Source organism: Octopus bimaculoides, chromosome 8 (genome assembly GCF_046866305.1).
Source record: "Octopus bimaculoides isolate indiv1 chromosome 8, ASM4686630v1, whole genome shotgun sequence".
NCBI lineage: Eukaryota > Metazoa > Mollusca > Cephalopoda > Octopoda > Octopodidae > Octopus > Octopus bimaculoides.
The window spans coordinates 63023731-63048191 of NC_142935.1; the positions used below are offsets into that span (position 1 = coordinate 63023731).

At 37.0% G+C, this 24461-nt stretch overlaps 1 protein-coding gene across 2 annotated transcripts in view; it reads left to right on the forward strand.

The window, feature by feature from the left end:
* LOC106876185 (protein-L-histidine N-pros-methyltransferase CARNMT1-like) overlaps positions 1 to 24461 on the forward strand; it is a 182716-nt gene that overhangs the window by 27762 nt on the left and 130493 nt on the right. Inside the window, exons 2-3 of one of the 2 annotated variants that reach the window (XM_089356628.1) lie at positions 984 to 1185; positions 15892 to 16079. In XM_089356628.1, coding sequence (XP_089212754.1) covers positions 984 to 1185; positions 15892 to 16079 — 390 coding nt within the window. The remainder of the gene's footprint in view (positions 1 to 983; positions 1186 to 15891; positions 16080 to 24461) is intronic. The other variant, XM_089356630.1, reaches the window with a different exon arrangement.

Genomic DNA, 24461 nt, shown 5'->3' on the forward strand with positions numbered 1-24461 from the left:
CACATACCCATGCACACACATGCATACACACATCTATACACACACAGAAACACACACACACAGAGAAACACACACACATGCACAACAGGCTTCTTTTTTTGTTTCTGTCTGCCAAATTCACTCACAAGGACTTGGTTAGCATGTTATATCAGAAAACACTTGACCAAGGTGCTGCAGAGTGTAACTAGACCCAAAACTGTGGTTGCAGACATTTGGAGTCTGGTCAGCTCTCCATCTGGCCAGCTTCTGTCAAACCGTCCAATGCATGTCAGCATGGAAAATCGACATTAAATGACGATGATGATATGTGTGTGGTGGGGTGTTTTTTCCATCCCAATGCTTGGCAACCTGTTGTGGTTTGATTATGTACTTGTAACTTAGCAGTTTGCCAGTTCCTCAAACTGTCCAACCCATGCCGGCATGAACATAAAAATTGGACGTTAAATGATGATGATGATGTTTGTGTGTGTGTGTGTGTGTGTGTGTGTGTGTGTGTGTGTGTAAGTATATATGTATATATGTATATATATGTGTGTGTATATATATATATATATATATATATATATATATATATATATATATATATATATATATACATATATATATATATATATATATATGTATATATATATGTATATATATGTATAGGAGGAGTACTCTGTCGGTTACAAGGACAAGGGTCCTTGCTGATACAATCAATGGAACAGCTTGCTCATGAAATTAATGTGCAAGTGGCTGAGTACTCCACAGACACGTGTACCCTTAATGTAAAGTTTCCAGTATCCTCTGTCTTCCATATCAACCATTTAGAATATATATGTATGTGTAATTTTCCTGGTTGTATATAATAAATATGGTTGAGAAAACTGAAGAAACTTTGCTTTTGAATATAAATATTGGTTTTATAAGCTGTTATTTATAACCAGATTGAACGTTTTAATAAAAGAAAAATTGCTTGATGGTGTTTTGTTCTCATCTTTCAGGTTGTATTCCCTGAACCGCATACGCAACACAGAACGGTACTATGATGAATTACCAGATCATCATCGGTCAATTATACCAAACTTCCGCGACCATCTTGGCAAAGTTCGCAACTGCATTGAAACCAATTTCCATCTCATCAAACTCATCATTCAAAACACAGAACATATGTTCGAAAACAAGAACCACGGACCTGTTGAAAATGTAAGCTTGAGCCAGATTCTTCACCATTATCTTTTTTTGCTATATATTTTTCTTTTTTTTTTTGCTCCCATATTTGTGAAACATTGAGGTGAGAAATGTGGTGCAATGACTTCTATTCTGTATGTAGATAATGGGTAGCATTTCATGGAACTGAACCATCTGCTCCATCTATTTATGTTTTGCTTTTTTTTCATTTTTAATTATGAATTAGTGGCACAGGTGTGGCTGTGTAGGTAAGTTTACTTCTCAACCACTTCTTCCAAGCACTGCTGTAAGCAGTGGAAGTCAGCCAGAACATTAAAACTTAGTGCACATGCACAGAAGCGATTAAGGGCAATCTGTGCCAAGTGGTTTTACTCTGAGTGCATTAGCTTCGTTACTATGGCAACAGTCCGGATACTTAGTGATTAGACCTCATATGTATATATGACTGAGGGTGTTAGAACACCTACAATGCTAGAAATAAGAGCTAAAGTGCTCTGATGCTGCAGCACTTTAGCTCTTATTTCTAGCATTGTAGGTGTTCTAACACCCTCTGTCACATTTAATGACAATTATAGTTTTCCTTTTTGGTGATCCATTGAAATTGAAATCGTAATTGAACCAAATTTGATGACTTGCACCCATGCCAGTGGAGTGCTAACAGCACCGTCCTAGCGTGATCATTGCCAGAGCAGCTGTCTGGCTTCCATGCCGGTGGCATGTAAATAGCACCATTTGAGCGTGATCGTTACCAGCGTCGCCTCACTGGCACTTGTGCCGGTGGCACGTGAAAAACCATTCGAGCGAGGTCGTTGCCAGTGCCGCTGGACTGGCTCCTGTGCAGGTGGCACGTAAAAAATACCATTTGACCATGGCCGTTGCCAGTACCACATGACTGGCCCTCGTGCTGGTGGCATGTAAAAGCACCCACTACACTCTCGGAGTGGTTGGCGTTAACAAGGGCATCCAGCTGTAGAAACTCTGCCAGATCAGATTGAAGCCTGGCGCAGCTATCTGGTTCGCCAGTCCTCAGTCAAATCGTCCAACCCATGCTAGCATGGAAAGCAGACGTTAAACGATGATGATGATGATGATTGCTAAACAGCTGCCTTACAAGATCCCATTGAATGAACACCACATGAAATTAATCCCTGCATACTATCCATTTGTAATAACAAAATACGAACTCCTATTGGAACTTACATACCATGGACAATAAACCTCTTTACCCATTCTACACAACACATTCCTTGGGTAATAGAATGGCAAGTTTAACATCCAACATATATCTTTATTTTTATTCTTATATTTCTCTTTATACTTCTTATATCTCTCTCTTTCCAAAATAACTTCTTTTACTGAACTCTACTATTTCCTTTTATTTAATTCTCATATCGTCTCTGTTAATGAAATATCTTTCATATCCCTGAAACAGCTCTAAGACTACCCATCTCTTTATAAAATGTCCTAGAAAGTTTACACTGCCTTGGCTTTGTTGTCTCATTTTATTTAACCTATATATATATATATATATATATATATATATATAATAAAGGTAGCGTAAATCCCAGCTGTTGCCTCTTGAAGCACATCTGGTTATTCTATTATTACAATCAATAGTTATCCATAGTTACTGCTGTATGTTAAAGTGCATATTAAAATTTGAGAATTATGGAAATATTATTTGTAGAATTATTGTATAACAAAACAGAAAAATGGAAATTTTTTGGTATTTATTCTCCATTACACATGTTTCATATGCTAATAAGAATTACAAAGATTTACATGTTTGATAAGCATGTAAGGAATTTCCTATTAGAAATTCATCAGACAGAGAAAAAATATATATGTAATAAAAGGCGATGTTCCAGCATGGCCACAGTCAAATGACTGAAACAAGTAAAAGATGTGTGTATGTGTGTGTATGTGTGTGTGTGTGTGTGTGTATGTTACCATATGAGTGAAACCGGTAAATGATGCTTACATTCCTTGTTGACATTTCAACTGGTCGCTCTGTGCTTTTGAAGACCAGTTGAATGTATAAAAACAAAACACAAAAACAGTAAAAATTGTACATGAGAAACAGATAAGGGTTGGTGACTGGAAGAGCATCCACCTGCAAAACATTGCTTTACATAACTCTCTGACTAAACTGTGCTAGCACAGCAAAACCAGTTATTGATTTGTCATCATGGTTGTTGTGATGGTAATAGATTGTAAACTGCTACACTGCAGAGAGTCTGCTACTAGTCTCGCTTCTGAAATTAGCTACCATAAATTATTTCTGCTATTTTCACTGTATTTGACTGTGGTATGTATCCCAGTTTTAGAATAGGCACAGGGTAATCTCTGTGCTTTGCGAAAGGTGATTAAAATAGTTAAGTGATTAGAAGGGCATCATCATCATCATCATCATCATCATCACCACCACCACCACCACCACCACCACCACCACCACTACCATCATTATCATCATTGCTTAATATCCAGTTTTCCATGCTTGTGTGGCTCAGTCGGAATATGTTGAGACAGATTATCTCCTCTTCCTGACGCCAACCCTCACCTGTAACCAAGAAAGGTCATATTATCCCTGCCTCTCCCATACTTGGCCAGACATGTTTTCAGGGGAGATTGGAAATGAAGCACACTGCTTGTATGATTGTGATGCGAGTTAGTAACTAACACACATTTTCCCAAAGGTGATGTGCTGGGGGTTAGGACTGAATCTGAGACCATATGGTTGGGTTGGTGTTGTAGTGAGAGTCATTGACACCCCTGGGGGATTGAAAGAATGGACTAGTCGAACTCTTATAATGAGTAATGAGTAGCGGCAAGAGGTCTGTAGGAGTTGTTGAGAGAGCATTTTGCAGTCTTGCGAAGTACATCATGTGAACACATTGCTTTACCTCTGCATCGTTAAATTATATATCCAACGAGATCTACATTATTTACATTTGACAGATATTTGTCCTCATCTTGTTTGTTGTTAACACAACATTTCGGCTGATATACCCTCCAGCCTTCATCAGGTGTCTTGGGGAAATTTTGAACCTGGGTTCTCATTCCTAAGGTATTTTTCGATGTTATCCAAAGGAAAGGCAAAGGTCGATACAGCTTGGCACCTGTGACGTCGCAACTCATTTTTACAGCTGAGTGAACTGGACCATCGTGAAATAAAGTGTCTTGCTCAAGAACACAACACACAGCCCAGTCCTGGAATCTAACTCACTACCTCATGATTATGAACCCAATACTCTAACCACTGAATAATGCACCTTCTCATCATATATATATACATATATATATATATATACATATATATCATCATCATCATCATCATACGTCCGCTTTCCATGCTAGCATGGGTTGGACAATTTGACTGGCGACTGGCGAACCAGATGGCTACACCAGACTCCAATCTGATCTGGCAGAGTTTCTACAGCTGGATGCCCTTCCTAATGCCAACCACTCTGAGAGTGTAGTGGGTGCTTTTTATGTGCCACTGGCACGAGGGCCAGTCAGATATAATATATATGTAAATCTGACAAGCTTCTGTACAGTTCCTATATACCCAATTTCACAGTCTTGGTTGATTTGAGGCTATGACAAGACTCTTGAGGTGCCCCGCATCTTGTGGCATCAACCCAGAATGATGTGTATGTGAAGTAAACTGACTTTCAGAGTTCTGCATTTTAAGCTGTCTCTCAGTTGATTGTAGGTCACCCAATTTTATTGTGTAGCTACGACTCTGTTGTCTTAGAGATATATTGGTAATTATTCAATTAGAATTGTCTAAGCTGTGTGATATCAGTAACTCATTATTTTGTCTTTCTTACTTTCTGTTTTCTTTTTCTTCTTTTTTTTTCTTTGCTTTTGTTAGTTTGTTTTTGAACGTAGCTAGAAGAATCTGTAATTGCGAAATCATCTGGTGAAATGTAAGATCGATAACAGCTGTTGTTCCTCTATAAATTATTCTAATTTTATGAATTACCTGTCAAGGTTTTTAATAAATGATTTTGTAGGTACTGACATGGCTTGTGTAGCTAAAAAGCTGACTTTGCAACCATGTGATATTGGGTTCAGTCCCACTGTGTAGCACCTTGGGCAAATGTCTTCTACTATATCCTTGGGTTGACTGATGCCTTGTGAGTGAATTTGAGAGGCAGAAACTGCATGGAAACCTGTCATGTGTTTGTGTGTGTATGTATGTATATATCATCTTCATCATCATCATTTAATGTCTGTTTTCCATGCTGGCATGGGTTGGACAGTTTGACTGGAACTGGTAAGCTGGAGAGCTGCACCACGTTCCAGTCTGATTTGGCATGGTTTCTACAGCTGGATGACCTTCCTAACGCTAACCACTCCAAGAGTGTAGTAGATGCTTTTTACGTGCCACCAGCTCAGGAATATTAATACACTATTATGTATTGTAATATTAATATTATGCAGGCACAGGGATGGCTATGTGGTAAGAAATTTGCTTTTCAACCACATGGTTCCAGATTCAGTCCCACTGTATGGTACCTTGGTCAACTGTCTTGTACTATAGCCTCGGGCCAACCAAAGCCTTATGAATGGATTTGGTAGACGGAAACTGAAAAAAGTCTGTCTTGTGTCTGTGTGTGATTGTATCTGTCCCCCACCACTGCTTGACAACTGGTGTTGATGTGTCCTGTAACTTAGCAGTTCAGCAAGAGACCAATAAAAGAGATCAGGGTTGATTTGTTTAACTACCAAGCCTACTCATAAGGCTTTGGTTAGCCTGAAGCTATAGTAGAAGACATTTGCCTGAGGTGCCACGCAGTAGGACTGAACCCGGAACCATGTGGTTGGTAAGTAAGCTACTTACCACACAGTCACGTCCCTTGCTGCTGCTTGCCAACTGGTGTTGATTTGTTTATAATCCCTGTAACTTAGAAGTTTGGTAAAAGAGTCTGATAGAATAAACACCAGACCTTAAAAAAAAATTAAGTCCTGGGGTTGATTTGTTTGACTGAACCCCCTCCTTTTCCTTCCCCTCCTCCTTCCCGTCCACATATTTGCTAGTGACTTTATACCATTCATGTGAGTGATCCTTTTTTGAATGCAATCTGGGATATCTGTGCATGCAAAAGCAGAACTGTCCTCGATGTAGCAACCATATTCACTTGTGGTCCTTGTCTAGCCCCAATTACCCTCACCACATCTCCACTCATGGATATGTCATGAAGGAAAGACAAGATGGTACATTTGCAGCCTCCATGGATCCACAGGATATGCCAGATATTGGTCAAGTGTAACCATGTATATCTGCCTTAAGGTCTCTCCCTCTGGATTTTCTGCAGGGGTTTACCCCCTTTACCTTTTTTTAAATGCTCAGTAATTTACCTCACAAGGCTGCAGGGGTTCATCACTGGCTTGTGCAGTCAGTCAGTCACACTCTCATTCTTCAAACTGCTTGAAGCCTTCCCTATGTCTGTGATGCATATTCCTTGCTTCATGTTAATTTATTTTCCAAACACAATCTCAATAATGTCAAAGCTATTTTAATTAAATTCTTCATTATTTCCAGAATTAATTAAAACAAAGCAGTGTATTTTGAGATAAATATAGTAACAAAAGGTTTGATGTTTTATAGTCTCTACAACCATTGCCTGTACCATTGTCATCATCATCATCATCCTCAATATTGTTTTTACACCTGGTTTCCATGAAAGCATGAGTTAGATTAGATTATTCAAGGCTGTATTTTATACCCAGATATCCTTCCTGAAGCCGACTCTTTTTACTTAAGCACTCATTATTATGTAGAATATTGTATTTTAACGTGTATAAGGAACCCCATAATATTTTGGGCTTAAAATTTGGAAAAACGGTTTTGTTAGGGATTATCCATATCTAAGAAGCTCCTGTATTTTTTTAACCTAACTTTTGACACAAATGGGTTCCTTATACACATTAAAATACGGTGCTTTCAGTTCAGTAGAAAGTACAAAACTAAAGCACTGCATATACCCAAGATGCACAGATGGATGTAATACTGCTAAGGATTTTGCCTGGTGATCTAACAATTCTGCCAGCTTACTGCCTTCACATAATAATAACAAGAGCACTCAAAGAGTGCAGACCTCTGCCAAGGCAACACCAAAGTCTTCTCAACAATTAACCGGAGATGAGTTTTAAAATGAGAATATCTGAAATAAATTCGATTGCTCTCACAGACGAGAATACTAAAATTGAACCTGACCACTCTCAAGAATTAACTAAAAAAACAGGAAAAATAATCCAGAATCCTTGTCCGGTACCGGATCGATCCCAAAATCTAATCAGTTTGTGCCAGTCATGAGGCCAAACATTCCTGAAAGTTGCATCTGAATCCATCCAGCAGTTCTTGAGATATCTTGTCCACCAACAAACAAACTAACAAACACAACTGAAAACAATACCTCCGCCTTTGCTAAGGCAGAGGTAATGATCCTTTCTACTATAGGTACTAGGCCTGAAATTTTATGGGGAGGGGACTAATTGATTACATTGACCCCCCCCCCTCCCCCCAGTGTTTCACTGGTACTTAATTTATTGATCCTGAAAGGATGAAAGGCAAAGTCGACCTCGGCGGAATTTGAACTCAGAACATAAGGATGGATGAAATGCCACTCAGCATTTTGCTCAGCATGCTAACGATTCTACCAGCTCACCACCTTCAAAAAATAATAATAATAATAATAATAATAATAATAATAATAATAATAATCCTTTCTAATATAGGTACAAGACCTGAAATTTTGGGGGAGGGGCATAGTGGATTATGTCAACCCCATTTCTCAACTGGTATTTATTTTATTGACCCTGACAGGGTGGAAGGCAAAGTTGGAATTCGTGGAATTTGAACTCAGAATGTTAAGAGCCAGAAGAAATGCTACTTAGTATTTTGTCTGGCTTGCTAATGATTCTGCCAACTCACTGCCTCAAAATAACAACAACAACAACAACAATAATGGTTTCAGATCTTGCCACAAGGGCAGCAATTTTGGGGGAGTGTTCAACTGGTACTTATGATATCGTTACCCCGAAGGGATGAAAGGCACAGTCGACCTTAGCGGAATTTGAACTCAGAACGTAACGACGGGTGAAATACCGCTAAGCATTTCGTCCATTGTGCTAACGATTCTGCCAGCAATCCGCCCTAACAATAACAACAACAACAACAATAATAATGGTAATACTGCTAACAACAACAAAAACAACAATAGTGATTTGGTAACGGGGAAACCTTTTAAAAATAGACTGAAGTATGGATTAGTTTAGAATGGAGAAGAATATACTGAACCGAAGTTGATATAATTGCCAATATTACTTTAAAATGAATGGAATAAATAAATAAACCACAATAATTAGCTTTATATGTTGTGAAACAGCGTCAATATTTTGCAGAGTTCTATAAAATTCTTTAAAATCAGACTGAAAGATTGCACTGTGAAGACGCAGTAAAGAAATTATGTTTTAGCAATTTTTATTGGTGCTGTTTTACATATATATATATATATATTGTTCTCCATGATTGGGGAGGCACTGGTATTTTCTGGAATCAATTACTATTTTTGTTGGCTCTTTTTTTGTTTGTTTGTTTGTAGTGTAGATTGTTCTTTCTATTGCGAGCTATTCAGATGTAAAGTAGCAGTGCTGCTTGTTGTCTGTTTGTCACTTAGGCAGCAACCAGGTATGAAACAGCAGCAACTGATCTACTTCTGATTATATCTCTGCTGTCTCTTTTCTGATCGGATGCTCTTCCTGATGCCAACACTTTTAGTAACCTCGTACAATGCATAATTAATTCAGGCGTGACTTATAGGCACAACCATAGCTGTGTAGTTACGAAGGTTGCGTCCCAATTATTATTATTATTATTATTATTATTATTATTATTATTATTATTATTATTATTATTATAGATGTCGCACAGTATACAATATCGTGAGGTTGTTGATTGAAGATATTGTGTCTACTGGGGGTTTGTACTGTTTGTCAAGTCGCAACAAGGACCTCAGACAGGCAGTACTTTATGCAATATGCATGCAGTTTCAAGTATTGCCACTTCATGCAATACGCCTAGATTGTAGGGTATTTCTAAGGTTTCCAAATGCTTTTTCAGATTGGGTGATATTGAACCCAATGGTACAATGACAATAGGGATAACCTTTATGTTTGACACTCATATCTGCCACATCTTAGCGATCTCAACTATTATTATTATTATTATTATTATTATTATTATTATTATTGTTCAGTAGTTTTATTTTTGTAACGAGCTTTCACTTCACTACCGAGTGCAGCTCTGTGTACCTTGGGTATGTGCTGTGGTTTGCTGTGGTGCTCTTATGGTTACTGTATTGAAAGTGTTTTGCGTAGGATGTGTGCAGTGCCCAGTAGTGCAATTTTCTGTATGTTATATATATTTGTAAGTCCTGGTGTTTTTGTTATGTATTTATTTGAAATTTTTTTTTATTATACCTAAGGCACCTACTATTATAGGAATTGTTTCTGTTTTTAGATTCCACATTCAAGTTCTATTTCCAAGTCTTTGTATTTTGAAAGTTTCTCCATTTCTTTTAGGGAAATTATTATTACTACGACTATTATTATTATTATTATTATTATTATTATTATTATTATTATTATTATTATTATTACCATTATTACTACTATTACTATTATCATTATTATTACTATTCTTCTTCTTATTATTTAATGCCTGTTTTCCGTGCTGGCATGGGTTGGCTGGGGTTTGGCAGGAACTGGTACGTCAGAAGACTGCAGCAAGTTCTGATATGTCTGCTTCGGCATGGTTTCTACAGCTGGAAACCATTCCTGATGCCAACCACTTAACAGAATGGTGCTTTTTTTTTATGTGGCTCCAGCAGTAGTGGGGTCACTGAGTAACTTGCAGGACAGGGCCGTACAACTGGGGGAGAGGGAGAGAATGTTACACTGGCAAGTTTCTAAAACAGTAATGATCTGATGTAATAGGAAAGCAATTAATGGAAACATGCAAGCAGTAATAGCAACAGTGGTTGTGGTGGTGGTGGTGGTGGTGGTGGTGGTGGTGGTGGTGGTGGTGGTGGTGGTGGTGACAATGGTGGTGTTGGTGGCAGCGGTCAGTGTTGGTAACAGTAGCAGTAGTGGTGATGTTGGTGATAGTGATGGTAGTGACAGTGTCAGCGGTGGTGGTAATGATGGTGGCAGTAGTGTTGATGTTGTGGTAGTGGTGGTATTGGTCGTTTTTGGTATTGTTGGTAACAGTGGCAGTAGTGGTGAGGTTGGTGATAGTGGTGGTGGCGAAAGTCACCGGTGGTTGCAGTGATGGTGGCAGTAGTGTTGATGTTGTGGTAGCGGTGGTATTGGTCACTTTTGGCATTGTTGGTAGTAGTGGCAGCAGTGGTGGGGTTGGTGATATTGGTGGTGGTGGTAGTGGCAGTGATTGCACTGATGGTAGTGATGGTGGCAGCAGTGTTGGTGTTGTGGTAGTAGGGGTAGTGGTGGTAGTGGTAGTGATGGTGGAGGCAGTGTTGGTGTTGTGGTAGAAGTGGTAGTGGTGGTAGTGGTAGTGATTGTGGCAGCAGTGTTGGTGTTGTGGTAGAAGTGGTAGTGGTTATAGTGGTGGTAGTTTTAGTGATGGTGGCAGCAGTGTTGGTGTTGTGGTAGTAGTGGTAGTGATGGTGGTAGCATTGTTGGTGTTGTGGTAGAAGTGGTAGTGGTGGTAGTGGTAGTGATTGTGGCAGCAGTGTTGGTGTTGTGGTAGAAGTGGTAGTGGTTGTAGTGGTGGTAGTTTTAGTGATGGTGGCAGTAGTGTTGGTGTTGTGGTAGTAGTGGTAGTGATGGTGGTAGCAGTGTTGGTGTTGTGGTAGAAGTGGTAGTGGTGGTAGTGGTAGTGATGGTGGTAGCAGTGTTGGTGTTGTGGTAGAAGTGGTAGTGGTGGTAGTGGTGGTAGTGGTAGTGATTGTGGCAGCAGTGTTGGTGTTGTGGTAGAAGTGGTAGTGATGGTGGTAGCAGCGTTGGTATTGTGGTGGTGATAGTGGTGGTAGTGATGGTATTGGTTATTTTTGGCAGTGTCGGTGATTGTGGTAGTGTTACCAGTGTCGGTGCTGGGGGTGGTGGTATTGGTGGTGTTGGCAACAATGATAGTAGCAGTAGTAGTTATAGCAGTGGTGCTGGTTATGGCAATGTCGATAACGGTGATGATGATGATGATCTCTACACAATAAATAAAATGATAATCTAATTAAAACTGTTCCAAATGGTAAGCACAAACCGGTAGCGTGTAACGCACAGAAGAACCTCTGTTATTGTTTACCCAGCTTATGTATTGTTGCTCTATGAGTGATCAGAGAAGCCATTTAGTGAGGAAACAAAGTGTTAAATAGCCATGAAGAATACGTGACTGGTCATGTGACTGAGATCATTTGACCTGTTCATGGTTAATTGTAATCACTAAATAGATGTTCTGTTTTTTTTTGTTTTTGTTTTGTTTTGTTTTATTGAAATCTCATGTGAGACGAGGATTTCATCTTTGTCATGATGCTCTTATTCTTTACTCTCTTTTACTCTTTTACTTGTTCCAGTCATTTGACTGCGGCCATGCTGGAGCACCGCCTTTAGTCGAGAAAATCGACCCCGGGACTTATTCTTTGTAAGCCTAGTAATTATTCTATCGGTCTCTTTTTGCCGAACCGCCAAATTACGGGGACGTAAACACACCAGCATCGGTTGTCAAGCAATAGTGGGGGGACAAACACAGACACACAAACACACACACATATATATATATATATATATATATATATATATACATATATATGACGGGCTTCTTTCAGTTTCCGTCTGCCAAATCCATTCACAAAGCTTTGGTCGGCCTGAGGCTATAGTAGAAGGCACTTGCCCAAGGTGCCATGCAGTGGGACTGAACCCAGAACCATGTGGTTGGTAAGCAAGCTACTTACCACATAGCCACTCTTGCTTTTTGTTTTTGGTGTCTATGTACTTTTAGTTATGCACAATGGATGAGCATTGAAATTCTGACTCCTGCTGTACTTTCCCCGCGAGATGAGTCAAAGTAATCGGTGGCGTTTGGTGGTTGTTGTATTGGGCATGTTGCCACACCCAATGGCACCATATTTCAAGCAGGGATATAATGAAAGTATTTCATTAAGATTTGCGATTAGTGGACGCGTGTGGCTTAGTGGTTAGGGTGTCAGCATCATGATCATAAGATTGTGGTTTCGGTTCCTGGACTGGGCGACGTGTTGTGTTCTTGAGCAAAACACTTCATTTCACGTTGCTCCAGTCCACTCAGCTGGCAAAAATGAGTAAAGCTGCGATGGATTGGCGTCCCGTCCAGCTGGGGAACACATACGCCATTGAAACCGGGAAACTGGGCCCACGAGCCTGGCTAGGCTTTAAAAGGGTGCAAAGTGGAGGTGAGTGGCTTAGTGGTTAGGGTGTCAGCATCATGATTGTAAGATTGTGGTTTCGATTTCTGGACTGGGCGATACATTGTGTTCTTGAAGGCAGCAAGCTGGCAGAATCATTAGCATGCTGGGCAAAATATTTAGTGGTATTTCATCTGCCGTTACGTTCTGAGTTCAAATTCCGCCGAGGTCGACTTTGCCTTTCATCCTTTCGGGGTCGATAAATTAAGTACCAGTTACGCACTGGGGTCGATGTAATCGACTTAATCCATTTGTCTGTCCTTGTTTGTCCCCTCTATGTTTAGCCCCTCTATATTTTCTGTGTCAGGTCAACAAAATACCATTTTTAGTCTTAGCAAAATATCATTTTCTATGTCAGGTCAACAAAATATCATTTTTGGTCTCAGCAGAATATCATTTTCATTTTCAGTAAAATATCATTTTCTGTGTCAAGTCAAGCAAAATATCGTTTTTAGTCTGAGCAAAATATCATGTTCTATGTCAGGTCAACAAAATACCGTTTTTAATCTCAGGAAAATATTATATTTGCTTTCAGTAAAATATCATTTTCTGTGTTAACAAAATACCATTTTTAGTCTTAGCAAAATATTTTCTGTGTCAGTTCAAAATATCATTTACAATCTCAGCAAAATATCATTTTCAATTTCATTAAAATATCATTTTCTGTGTCAGCTCAACAAAATAACGTTTTTAGTCTTAGCAAAATATCATTTTCTATGTCAGGCCAATAAAATATCATTTTTGGTCTCAACAAAATATCATTTTCAATCTCAGTAAAATAACATTTTCTCTATCAGGTCAACAAAATATTATTTTCAGTCCCATCAAAATATCATTTTCATTCTCAGCAAAATATAATTTTTTCTTGTCAGGTTAACAAAATATTATTTTCACTGTCAGGTTAGCAAAATATAATCTACAGTATTATGAAAATATAATCTACTATGTCAATAAAACATTGTCATATCTAACATATGTGTATGATTCTAAATTGGCATTTTCAATGAAACAGTTAACCACTACTAAAGAAATAACGGAAATATAACTAACACCACCAACATAAATACCAACAGCAGAGCATTAAGTAGTCAATCTTCTAATGAATTGTAAATGTGTTTGGCATTTTTTTTGTGGGGTGGAGGAGTGATTGTTTAGGTAGGGGTCCAAGACTGTATCCTAAAAGTACTATTTCATTGCATTAATCTGATGCATATCAATGTGCAGTATAATCCTCTGTTAGGTAGACGTATGCGGTACCTTAAACAATGGGCACTTAGACTGCATTTAGTCAACCGCCTGCTTATCTTCATTCCATGGGTCTAACTTTGATTAGCACTAATGAGAAGGGTGGAGAGAGTGTCTACACAACAGCAGCAACAACAACAACAATAATAAAACATTAAAAAGTAAGAGTACCTCTATGTAGTATCTTGATCTCCTAATGGTAGCAGCTAAAGCACCTCTTCGACAAACACTTGAAGTATTAAATCTTAAAACTGTCAGAGTTATAAACACAGGTGATCACTACACAAAAATAAGAACGAACCCTTTTGATATTAACTCACCTTAAAACTCACCTGATTCTACATTACAAGTTCCTTATTTTGAAATGATCTTAATTAAAAATTATCATCAAAATTCCATGTAACTTTGTTCCAAGCACCAGCTTAATAATGACAGAATTATCTTAATAAGTTATGGAGATGTACTTGCCTAGCAAGTGACCTGATCTGAGACCGTGTGCTGGAACGAAAACAATTGCAGCATGAAAGGTGTTTATAAGCCATTTAAAATAACATACAAAATCCGTTAGATTCACTTCAACATTTAAATTTAATTTGTCAAAATATTTTCGTCGCTTTGAGACCACAACCTGTTCATTGACAAAATTCTGTGTTGCATCTCAGAATTTCTGCAGCACAGAATTTTGTCAGTGAACAGGTCGCGATCTCAAAGTGAAGAAAATATTTTGGCAAATGAAATTTAAATGTTGAAGTGAATCTAACGGTTTTTGTATGTTATTTTAAATGGCTTATAAACACCTTCCATGCTGCAATTGTTATCTTAATAAGTTTCTTTATTGTTTTCAGAATTAACCCTTTCATTACCATATTTCATTTGACATATACTGTCTTTGTTTTAATTACTTGAGAAAATAACGAAGAATTTAGCAAAATAGCTAAGTTGTTATTAAAGTGATATTTGGATAATAAATCGATATGAAGTCTGTATCATAGAACCATGGGTGGTCTCAGGTGGGTTGGTACCAGATGGTTTAATTGAAACAAAGACTGTTTATTTCAACAGAAATATGGTAACAAAAAGGTTTAATAAATGCTACTGATTGACTTGCGTGTGTGTATATATGTGTATGGATAGAGTGTTCAGCTCACAATTGTGAGATTGGAGATTTTATTTCCTCACTGAATGATATATTGTGTCCTTGAGCAAGGCACTTCATTCTACATTGCTCCAGTGTATGTAACTGAAAATGGGTACTGCTCCAATGTTGGCACAGTCCTCTCTCCTGTCAGCTGTCACACCATGCATATTTCATTGTATCAAGGGTGAGAGGGACTGAAAAAGTATGTCTGTGTTTGCTCCAGATGGCAACAACATGTGACAAATGAATGCCGTTTTAGAGACTTGCTGAAAGTTAGTGAGAAGATCAAACAAAGATGGCTGCATCTATCTGGTCATTGCAGGCAACACCTTGAACTGGAAGCATCCAAATTAGTCTTGCGAAACCCATTTCGTGGTGATGTAAACAGAGGAAAACATCGTTAGATTTATATCTACTCCAGCCTGCAGCTGTAGTAGATGATATTTCTCTACGGTGCCACACTGTGGGACTCAACCCAAGATCATGTGGTTGTAAAGTGTTCTTCTTAATCACAGCCATATCTTAAAAAGAACAAATAAAAAAGAAAAAATAAACAAACAAAAGACAAAAAAAAAACATAGACAGGATGGTTGCAGCTGGAATACCTTTTGTCATAGGTTTGCTTGATTAGAACTAGACAACAACAACAACAAAAATTACAGCAACCACAACAACAATAACAAGTAAAACAACATGCTAAAAACAAAATTTGAAAAAATTTGCTTTTGCTTGCTCTGAACGAAATTACGCACAAGCTAAGTTTGAAAACGATTGAGTGCACTAGTTTAAAGACAATAGCAAGTCTTCAGTTGTTTCCAAAGTGCCATTATTTATACAATTATATATACCTCTTCTCTTTCCAATGTGTTTTAGAAAGAGATTTCTGTATTACAGGGCGAGGAGGGTCTGCGGAAACACCCGCCTACATCGTATGACATGGATAGAGTGAAGACAACCTTGAAGCAGTTTGTCAGAGATTGGAGCGAGTCTGGCCGAAGCGAAAGATCAGCCTGCTACGATCCTGTTATCAAAGAAATCAGACGCAGATTTCCACCCCAAATGTGGTAAGTAGGGCTTAAAAAAAACAAAAAAAATTAACTATATTGTGTGTATGTGTGTACCTGTGTGTGTGTGTTCTACTTGTTTTACACACACACACACTCTCATATATATATATATATGTATATATATATATATATATATATATATATATTTATATATATATATATATCATCATCATTGTTTAACGTCCGCTTTCCATGCTAGCATTGGTTGGACGATTTGACTGAGGACTGGTGAAACCGGATGGCAACACCAGCCTCCAATCTGATTTGGCAGAGTTTCTACAGTTGGCGTTAGGAAGGGCATCCAGCTGTAGAAACTCTGCCAAATCAGATTGGAGGCTGGTGTTGCCATCCGGTTTCACCAGTCCTCAGTCAAATCGTCCAACCCATGCTAGCATGGAAAGCGGACGTTAAACGATGATGATGAATTTCCGACTTCTCCATCTCTAAACAAAAATAGCAAAAAACGATTTATAAATACTTTATAAAGTACAAAATGAATCAGAATAAAGAAATAGAATTGTTAACTTTCTAACAAAAAATAAAAACTGTCAAAATATAATAATGGCACAAAATGAGCAGCTGTCAAACTTTACCTTATACCTTACTACAAATTTCATACTTAATGACCTAATATGTATATAAAATATAGCACATATATATATATTCTTGTATTTTTTTACATGTTTCAGTCACATGACTGTGGCCATGCTGGAGCACCACCTTGAAGAGTATTTAGTTAAATAGATTGACCACAACTTATTTTTCTAAAGCTTAGTACTTATTCTATTGGTTGCTTTTACCAAACCACAAAGTTATGGGGATGTGAACAAACCAACACTGGTTGTCAAATGGTGATGGGGGGGACAAACACAAAGACACACACAGATACATACATACATACATACATACATACATACATATATATATATATATATATATATATATATATATATATATATATATATATATATATATATATATATACACATATATATATATATATATATATATGTGACAGGCTTCTTTCTGTATCCATCTCCAAATCCACTCACAAGGCTTTGGTCAACCTGAGGCTGTAGTAGGAGATACTTGCCCAAAGTGCAACACAGTAGGACTGAACCGGCAATCATGTGGTTGGGAAGCAAGTTTCGTACCACACGACCATGTCCATGTCTGTGTTCTAGTTGTTTTATGTATACAAGCAGAAAAACCACCTGCCGGGTAGTTTTCTGCTCGCCACTTGATATTTCCACATTTGATTCCCAGTTCTAATAATTTTTTATGATATTTTACATCTAATTATTTCTTTGTATAATAGTGCTCATTTCCTTAGTGAATATTGCTTTCATTATTTTATAAACAAACGTCAAGATAGTCCAACTATGTTAGGGTGCAAAAAAGGCCATCTTTTGTTTTTACTTACATAAATGTCATTGCTGTTTGTTAATTTCCGTAAATTTTTTAAATTTATTTACTTTTGTTTTAAAGCGAAAGAGAGGAGAAAGTGAAAGATGTATGTACATGTATATGAAATGGACTTGTGTGTGCATGTGTGTGTGTGTGTGAGAGAGAGAGTGAGTGAGTGAAGGGCTGTTGTCATGTATATGTACATACATAAATACATATAAATCTTTTTTGTATGTATGTCTGGGTGTGAGACAGAGAGAGAGAGAAAGAAAGAGAGAGAGAGAGAAAGATAGAGAGAGAGAGAAAGAAAGAGAGAGAGAGAGAAAGAAAGAGAGATAGAGAGTGATGTTTAAGTGGCACTCTCTCTCTCACATGCACACATAGAAAGAAGATGTATGCATATTTATGTATGTACATATACATGACAACACACCCTTTCACTCACCCTCTCTCTCTCTCTCTCTCTCTCGCACATACACACACACACATCCATTTCACATACACATACATACATCTTTCAGTTTCTCTTCTCTTTCACTTTAAAGCAAAAGTAAATAGATTAAAAAAAAAATTCTTATGGAAATTAATTAACAAAACCAGCTGTTCATTTTGACATTTCTGAGACAACAACTGAAAGATGGCCTGCAAAAAAGATAGCAGCAACCACATGGAGATATTTGAATACCTGTAGCAAATTCACTTGATAATACTTAGATGACGATGGAAAGGAAATAAAGTCACATGTGTGTCTGTGTGTGTGTGTGAGAGAAACATTGCAAACAACGAATGAAATAAGCATGAAATGAAAAAGCGTATAAATAAAAGCTCGTTAAAAACTATCTTGTACCGAATATTTAAATTTGTGAACTTGAAATATAATAAAAGGAAGTTCAGAAAATATCTATATATTTTCCTGAAAACTTCAATTTATAAAAAATCTCAATTGCTTAGTAAATATTTCTTTCAGTAATTTATCATAGTTGTAATATATTTCTAATTTAAACAAACGTCAAGGTAACTGAACTACGTCTAGCATGCTAGAAGTAGCAGTGATCACATAGATATTATTGTAAGGCTTATAGCATTCCAAAAAGCCATACCAACAAAACCACTTAGTAATTTTTGAAAAAAATTTATACTGGTATATTAATATACACACATCCATCCTATTATGACATCTGCTTTCCATTCAGGCATGGGTTAGACAGTTCAATAGCATCTGATGCATTGAATGCCTGTGTCTTTCTCCAATATTTCTGATGTGGAGTAATCTTCCAGTATAGGGCGGTAAAAAAAGTAAATAAAAATACAAGGGAAATAACTGACGTCTTACTAGTATCATCCGTATTACTCTGAAATGTGTTTTTTCCACCCCCTAAAACAGCATGTGACGGAAATTTTTCTTGTAATTTTTTTTTTATAATGATTAATTTAAAAAAAAAATTACAAGAAAAATTTCCGCTGCATGCTGTTTTAGGGTGGGAAAAAAAAAACACATTTCAGAGTTGTACGGATGATACTAGTAAGACGTAAGTTATTTCCCTTGTATTTTCATTTACTTTTTTTTACCTCCCTATACTGGAAGATTACCCTGATGTGGTATGGTTTCTATGGCTGGATGTCCTTCCTAATGAGAGAGAGCAAGGAAAAGAGAGGAGTGGAGAGAAAGGGAGGAGGAGAGAGAGAAGGGGAGGGAAAGAGATCCTTATTATAAATGGAGGTTAAGTATACTTACTTATGTAAATGAAACCCTGCCAGCTTTTCCCCTCATCTCCTATCAAACCCTTCCCAAGTGACTTGTACCTAGCACTATCTCTTATACTACCAGCTTGTTTGAAGGAATGAAACAAATTTTCTGGACAGACGGAATAAGGGTTCAATAGAGAGTAATTTTTTTTCTGACAATAGGGAGTAATTTTTATCTAATCTACTCTTTTGTAATGGAATGTCTCTGCACTTAGACTGGTCTTCATCTTTAGTAAGGGAGTAGTTTCTACATGGAAATAACAGCGATATCTCCCTCAAATTAAACTCTAACACCTTAAACAAAATGTGTAGGAGAGATGAGATTATTGCAAGAATGCCATAAAATAACTTCCTTTGGCACACACACACACACTCTAGGTAAAATTTTGTACGGATTATGTTATTTCTTGCTGTGTGAATGTACAAAATTACAGCTCAAATCCAATCAAAATAACCTTTTTCTATTCTGTAATTTGTGTTCATGATGAGCGTATTCAAAAACCCAGTCTTCAATATAAACTTTAAAGGAAATCCTGTCTTTTACCTGTTATTTCTAGCATGTCCAAAGTGACATTTGCATCCCCCCCCCTACTTTTTTCCTAAATTTCTTCCGATTCCTATGCTTTTGATACTGGAGATTAGGATTTTGCCCCCAAAACACCTCAATATTTTAATTTCCCTCCTCCCCACCCCAATTTCTTCATTTTTAATTTTTTCAAAATTTTTTTCTTGGTAATCCACAGAGAAAAAAAACAGAGAGTACAAATCTTTAAGGAATCTCTTCGCTTTTTCTTAAAGAAACACTAAAATCTCCTTCCCAAACATCCACCCATCACCTCACCACTTTCAAAAAGCTACAAACTCTCATTGTTTCATTTTTAGATTTTTTGGAAAGTGGGGACGTTTCTTCAGAAATAATGTCGTTTACCTGTTGTTTCTAGCATGTTGGGTTTTCTAATGGTGGTCTGGTATTTTTCATGTCTGTTATTTCAGTACAATTCTATGCATGCATGAAACATCGGACAAAAGTGAAACATTAGGAGGTTTTAGCTTTTTGAAAGTGGTGGGTGTGGTGGGGGAAGGGGCATTGAGTGTTTCTTTAAGAAAATTAAACTTTAAAAAATATATATATATTTCCCAGATTCGTAATATCTGTATTTTTCTACATGGATAAAAAAAAAATTTGAAAAAAGTTACAAATTAAGAAATTGCAGTGGGGATGGGGAAATTAAAATTTTGAAAATGTGATTTCTGGGCAAAATCGTATTAACTCCCTTTTATACGATGAAACAATGCATACTTTGTGATCCTTCTTAAAAACAGAAAGCACTATCGTGCACACCCATGCAAAATGTACCCTCCCCCACTTCACTTTTAAACAAACAATAACTTCCGTTATGCCAGTAGCCCAGTTCACTATATTATAGCTGTGCCGATTCTGCCCTTAAGAAAGGAACAAATAATACAATGTGGCTGTAGGTCATAACACCCGGGCAGTGCCGGGATACATTGCTAGTATGTATATATATATATGCGAGTAAAAGTAAATACAAAAAAAGGGGTTTTGTATGATTGTGTATAGAGGAATATATTATTTTGTTTAAAAGAGTTCCAACACTGTCTGTTTTTTATGTTTTATTTATATTCCTGCACAGTCTGTTAAAGTCTGTCATACCGGCCATGATGAAATACCACAAGGTATAGAAAATACATATTCGCCTTTATATATTTAATCCTTTATATCGAACACTCAATACTTCATCTATTCAATAAGACATATTCCATATATTCAATAAGACATTCAATACTTTATTTCATAGTACCATCCATTCATAGTACCATCCATTTTTATTTTATATTATATATTGTATATTATATTATATATTGTATATTCCATATTCTATATCCCACATTGGTTTTGCAGGAATATAAATAAAACATAAAAAACAGACAGTGTTGGAACTCTTTTAAACAAAATAATATATATATATATATATATATATATATATATATATATATATATATATATACACAGTGATCAGGTCGCAGTCTCAAAGCGACGAAAATATTTTGGCAAATTGAATTTAAAGGTGTACTCAACCTCTCTAGTGTTAGTCCCATTAGAAGATGCACCCAGTAGACTATGTAAAGGGGTTAGCATCCAGCCATGGAAACCAAGCTAAATTCTATATATGGGCATGGTCTATGAGAGTATCGACTCCCAATAAGAACTGACTTGAACTGTGATGAGCTGACTAATTCATACCAGCATGGAGAGTAGACATTTGATGATATGTGTGTGTGTGTGTGTGAATATGTGTGTGTTTGTCAGGTTTGTAAAATAATAATATATTGGGTTGGTGCATAATTATTGCGGCTTTTTTTCAACAAATTTTATTCAACAAAAAACAATAACAACATGTAACAAAAACATCTTTAAATGATTATTCCGGAACATATTCACCATCTACTTCAATTACTGCTTCCCATTTGCTTGGCAAACGGTCAGACTGTCATTTAAAGATGTTTTTGTTAAATATTGTTATTGCTTTTATTGAATAAAATTTGTTGAAAAAAAGCTGCAATAATTATGCACCAACCCAATATATGATACAAACATAATCAGATATTGAGTATGTGGGTGAAAGCAGATACGCTTATATTTTTAAAAATGACTGTAATGACAATCTACTTGAGTTTCACCTGACAGCTGGTGGATCACCTGGCAAAGTAAAGTTTTCTCAAAACTATCAGAACACTTTCACATGAGCTGCATTGGTTGCATGCAAGAGATCTAGATAAATTGTAGAAGTTAGAAAGATAATTTATGGACATCCTGAAAAGTTCCTGGCTTTGGGTAAAAGAAAATAGAGGAGGATCAGTTAATTATGGTTTTATTCAACATATTCCCCTCTCAGATTCACATACTTATTGCAGCAGTCCTTCAGTTTTTCTAAGCCCTGTAAAAGAACCTGAAAGGTTGGGTTTCCAACTAGGTCTTTCATGATACCCTTAAAGCCAGGAACTTGGCTGCTTCTCCTTGTGTGTGTGTGTGTGTGTGTGTGTGTGTGTGTGTGTGTGTGTGTGTGTGTGTGTGTATAAATTACATAAACCAGGAAAAAAACAATCATCCCCTTCCCACTGCAGCTTTTATAGATTGATTGTAATCCTATGGGTGGGTGATTAACCCCGGCCACTTGTAAGCAATTTGAATCCACAGGTAGAATTTGAACCCCAAATACTAAGATCCAGGACAGATGTTTTGCAAGTGTTTCTCAAAGAAAGGGGGAGATAATTTCAAGAAATTTAGAAGCAGTCTTTTAAGTTAATTTGCATAATTAGAGTGATGATAATCTGGTTCTTCTTTGCTAGCAAATGAAAACTGTGGGCATGTTTCACTCTACTAGACCTCATCAACATAGTATAATCTAACCAAGTCTACCACTAAGTATATAAGTTTTTACAGATAAGGCTTGTTTTCTTTCTCACATCAAAGAGGGCAATTTCACTAGAATTTTTTGTGTATATTAAATTACTAACCTTGATAACATAGGAGAGTATTGTAGTTCACTTGAAGCATTGTGTATTGTTTGTAAAGAATGAAAAGTTTTGAATGGTACAACAATGCACTATAATACAAAAAATGGACTATATACCTGTTGTAATTTAGTTATCCATAGTCCGATGATATTTCGGAATACAATTCCTTCTCCAGATATTCTTAGATGGAATCATTGCTATAATATCATCAGACTATGGATAACTAAATTACAACAGGTATATAGTCCATTTTTTGTATTATAGTGCAATGTTGTACCATTCAAAACTTTTCATTCCTTAATTACATAATTTCAAATTTTATCCTTGTGAGATTATGATTTTGATTCCCAGACTGCATTGTGTTCTTGAGCAAAACACTTCATAAACATCATGTGATGGTTGTAAACAAGCATCACTGACATACAAGTGAGGTTGTTTGTATGCAGTCTTTAGTGTAAAATATGTGGCCATGCGAAAATATTACCTTGCTTAGAAACAAGCAAGGGTTGGTGACCGGAAGGGCATCTGGCCATAGTAAATCTGCCTCAGTAAATTTTGTCTGACCCATACCAGAGTAGAAAAGGGGACATTAAAATGATTATGTTGATTGTATACATAGGTAGATGCAGGCATGGCTGTGTGGTTAGGAAGTTGATGTCTCAATCATATGGTTTTGCGTTCCGTCCCACTGCCTGGTACCTTGGCTAAATGTCTTCTACTCTAGCCCTGAGCCAACCAAAGCCTTGCAATTGGATTTCATCAATGAAAATTGGAAGAAACCTGTCATATAAAACTCTGTGTGTGTATGTATGTGTGTGTGTGTGTGTTGTTACTGCTCCCACTGTCTCAGACTTGCTTCTATACTGTAGGATAGTCCTAGTCACTCTCCCTATACAATATGCCCTATCACCTTTTTACTCTAGCATTGTGGTTCTTAACCAGGGTCCATATGATCTCTGGGGGTCCTTAAAAATTTTTTGGGGGGTTTATGCAAACAAAATAGTAAATTTGGGACCCACATTAGTTATATTAAGAGTCCATGAGAAACTTTTGCTTTTGATGTAATTTATGCTAAGAAACAGCAAGATTTCTTTCATCATCATCATCATCATCATCATTGTTTAATGTCCAGTCTCTATGCTGGCATGGGTTGGATGGTTTGACATGGAACAGGCTAACAGGGAGCTGTCTGGATTCCAACTGTCTGTTGGATGCCCGTCCTAATGCCAACCACTCAACAGAATGTGTTGGGTGATTTTTGCGTGTCACCATAACATTTTACATAGTTCAACTTACACAAGTTAATGTGTGAATAACAAAATAGGAATTTTGGAAGAAGTCCCTATAAAACTAGTTTCTAAACATTGAATGGCTGTTGGGGGTCCACCAGAATAAAATAGTAATCAAAGGGGTCCATAGATAAAATATGGAGAACGCCTGCTCTCAAGAACTGTCACTAATCCGTTTTCCCCTTTGTCGCTACACCTCCTCTTCTCCTCCCAGTTAGCACCTACTCCACTTCCACCCTGTTGCAACTGTACATCTGTTCTTCTCATTTTACCATCCTTCACCTGACACTTAGAGTCCATCTCTCACTCTCTCTCTCTCTAGTATACTCCTTCAGTTAATAAGATTCATATTAGACCTACGTCACAAGTGCTGGTGCCACTAAAAACGGCATTC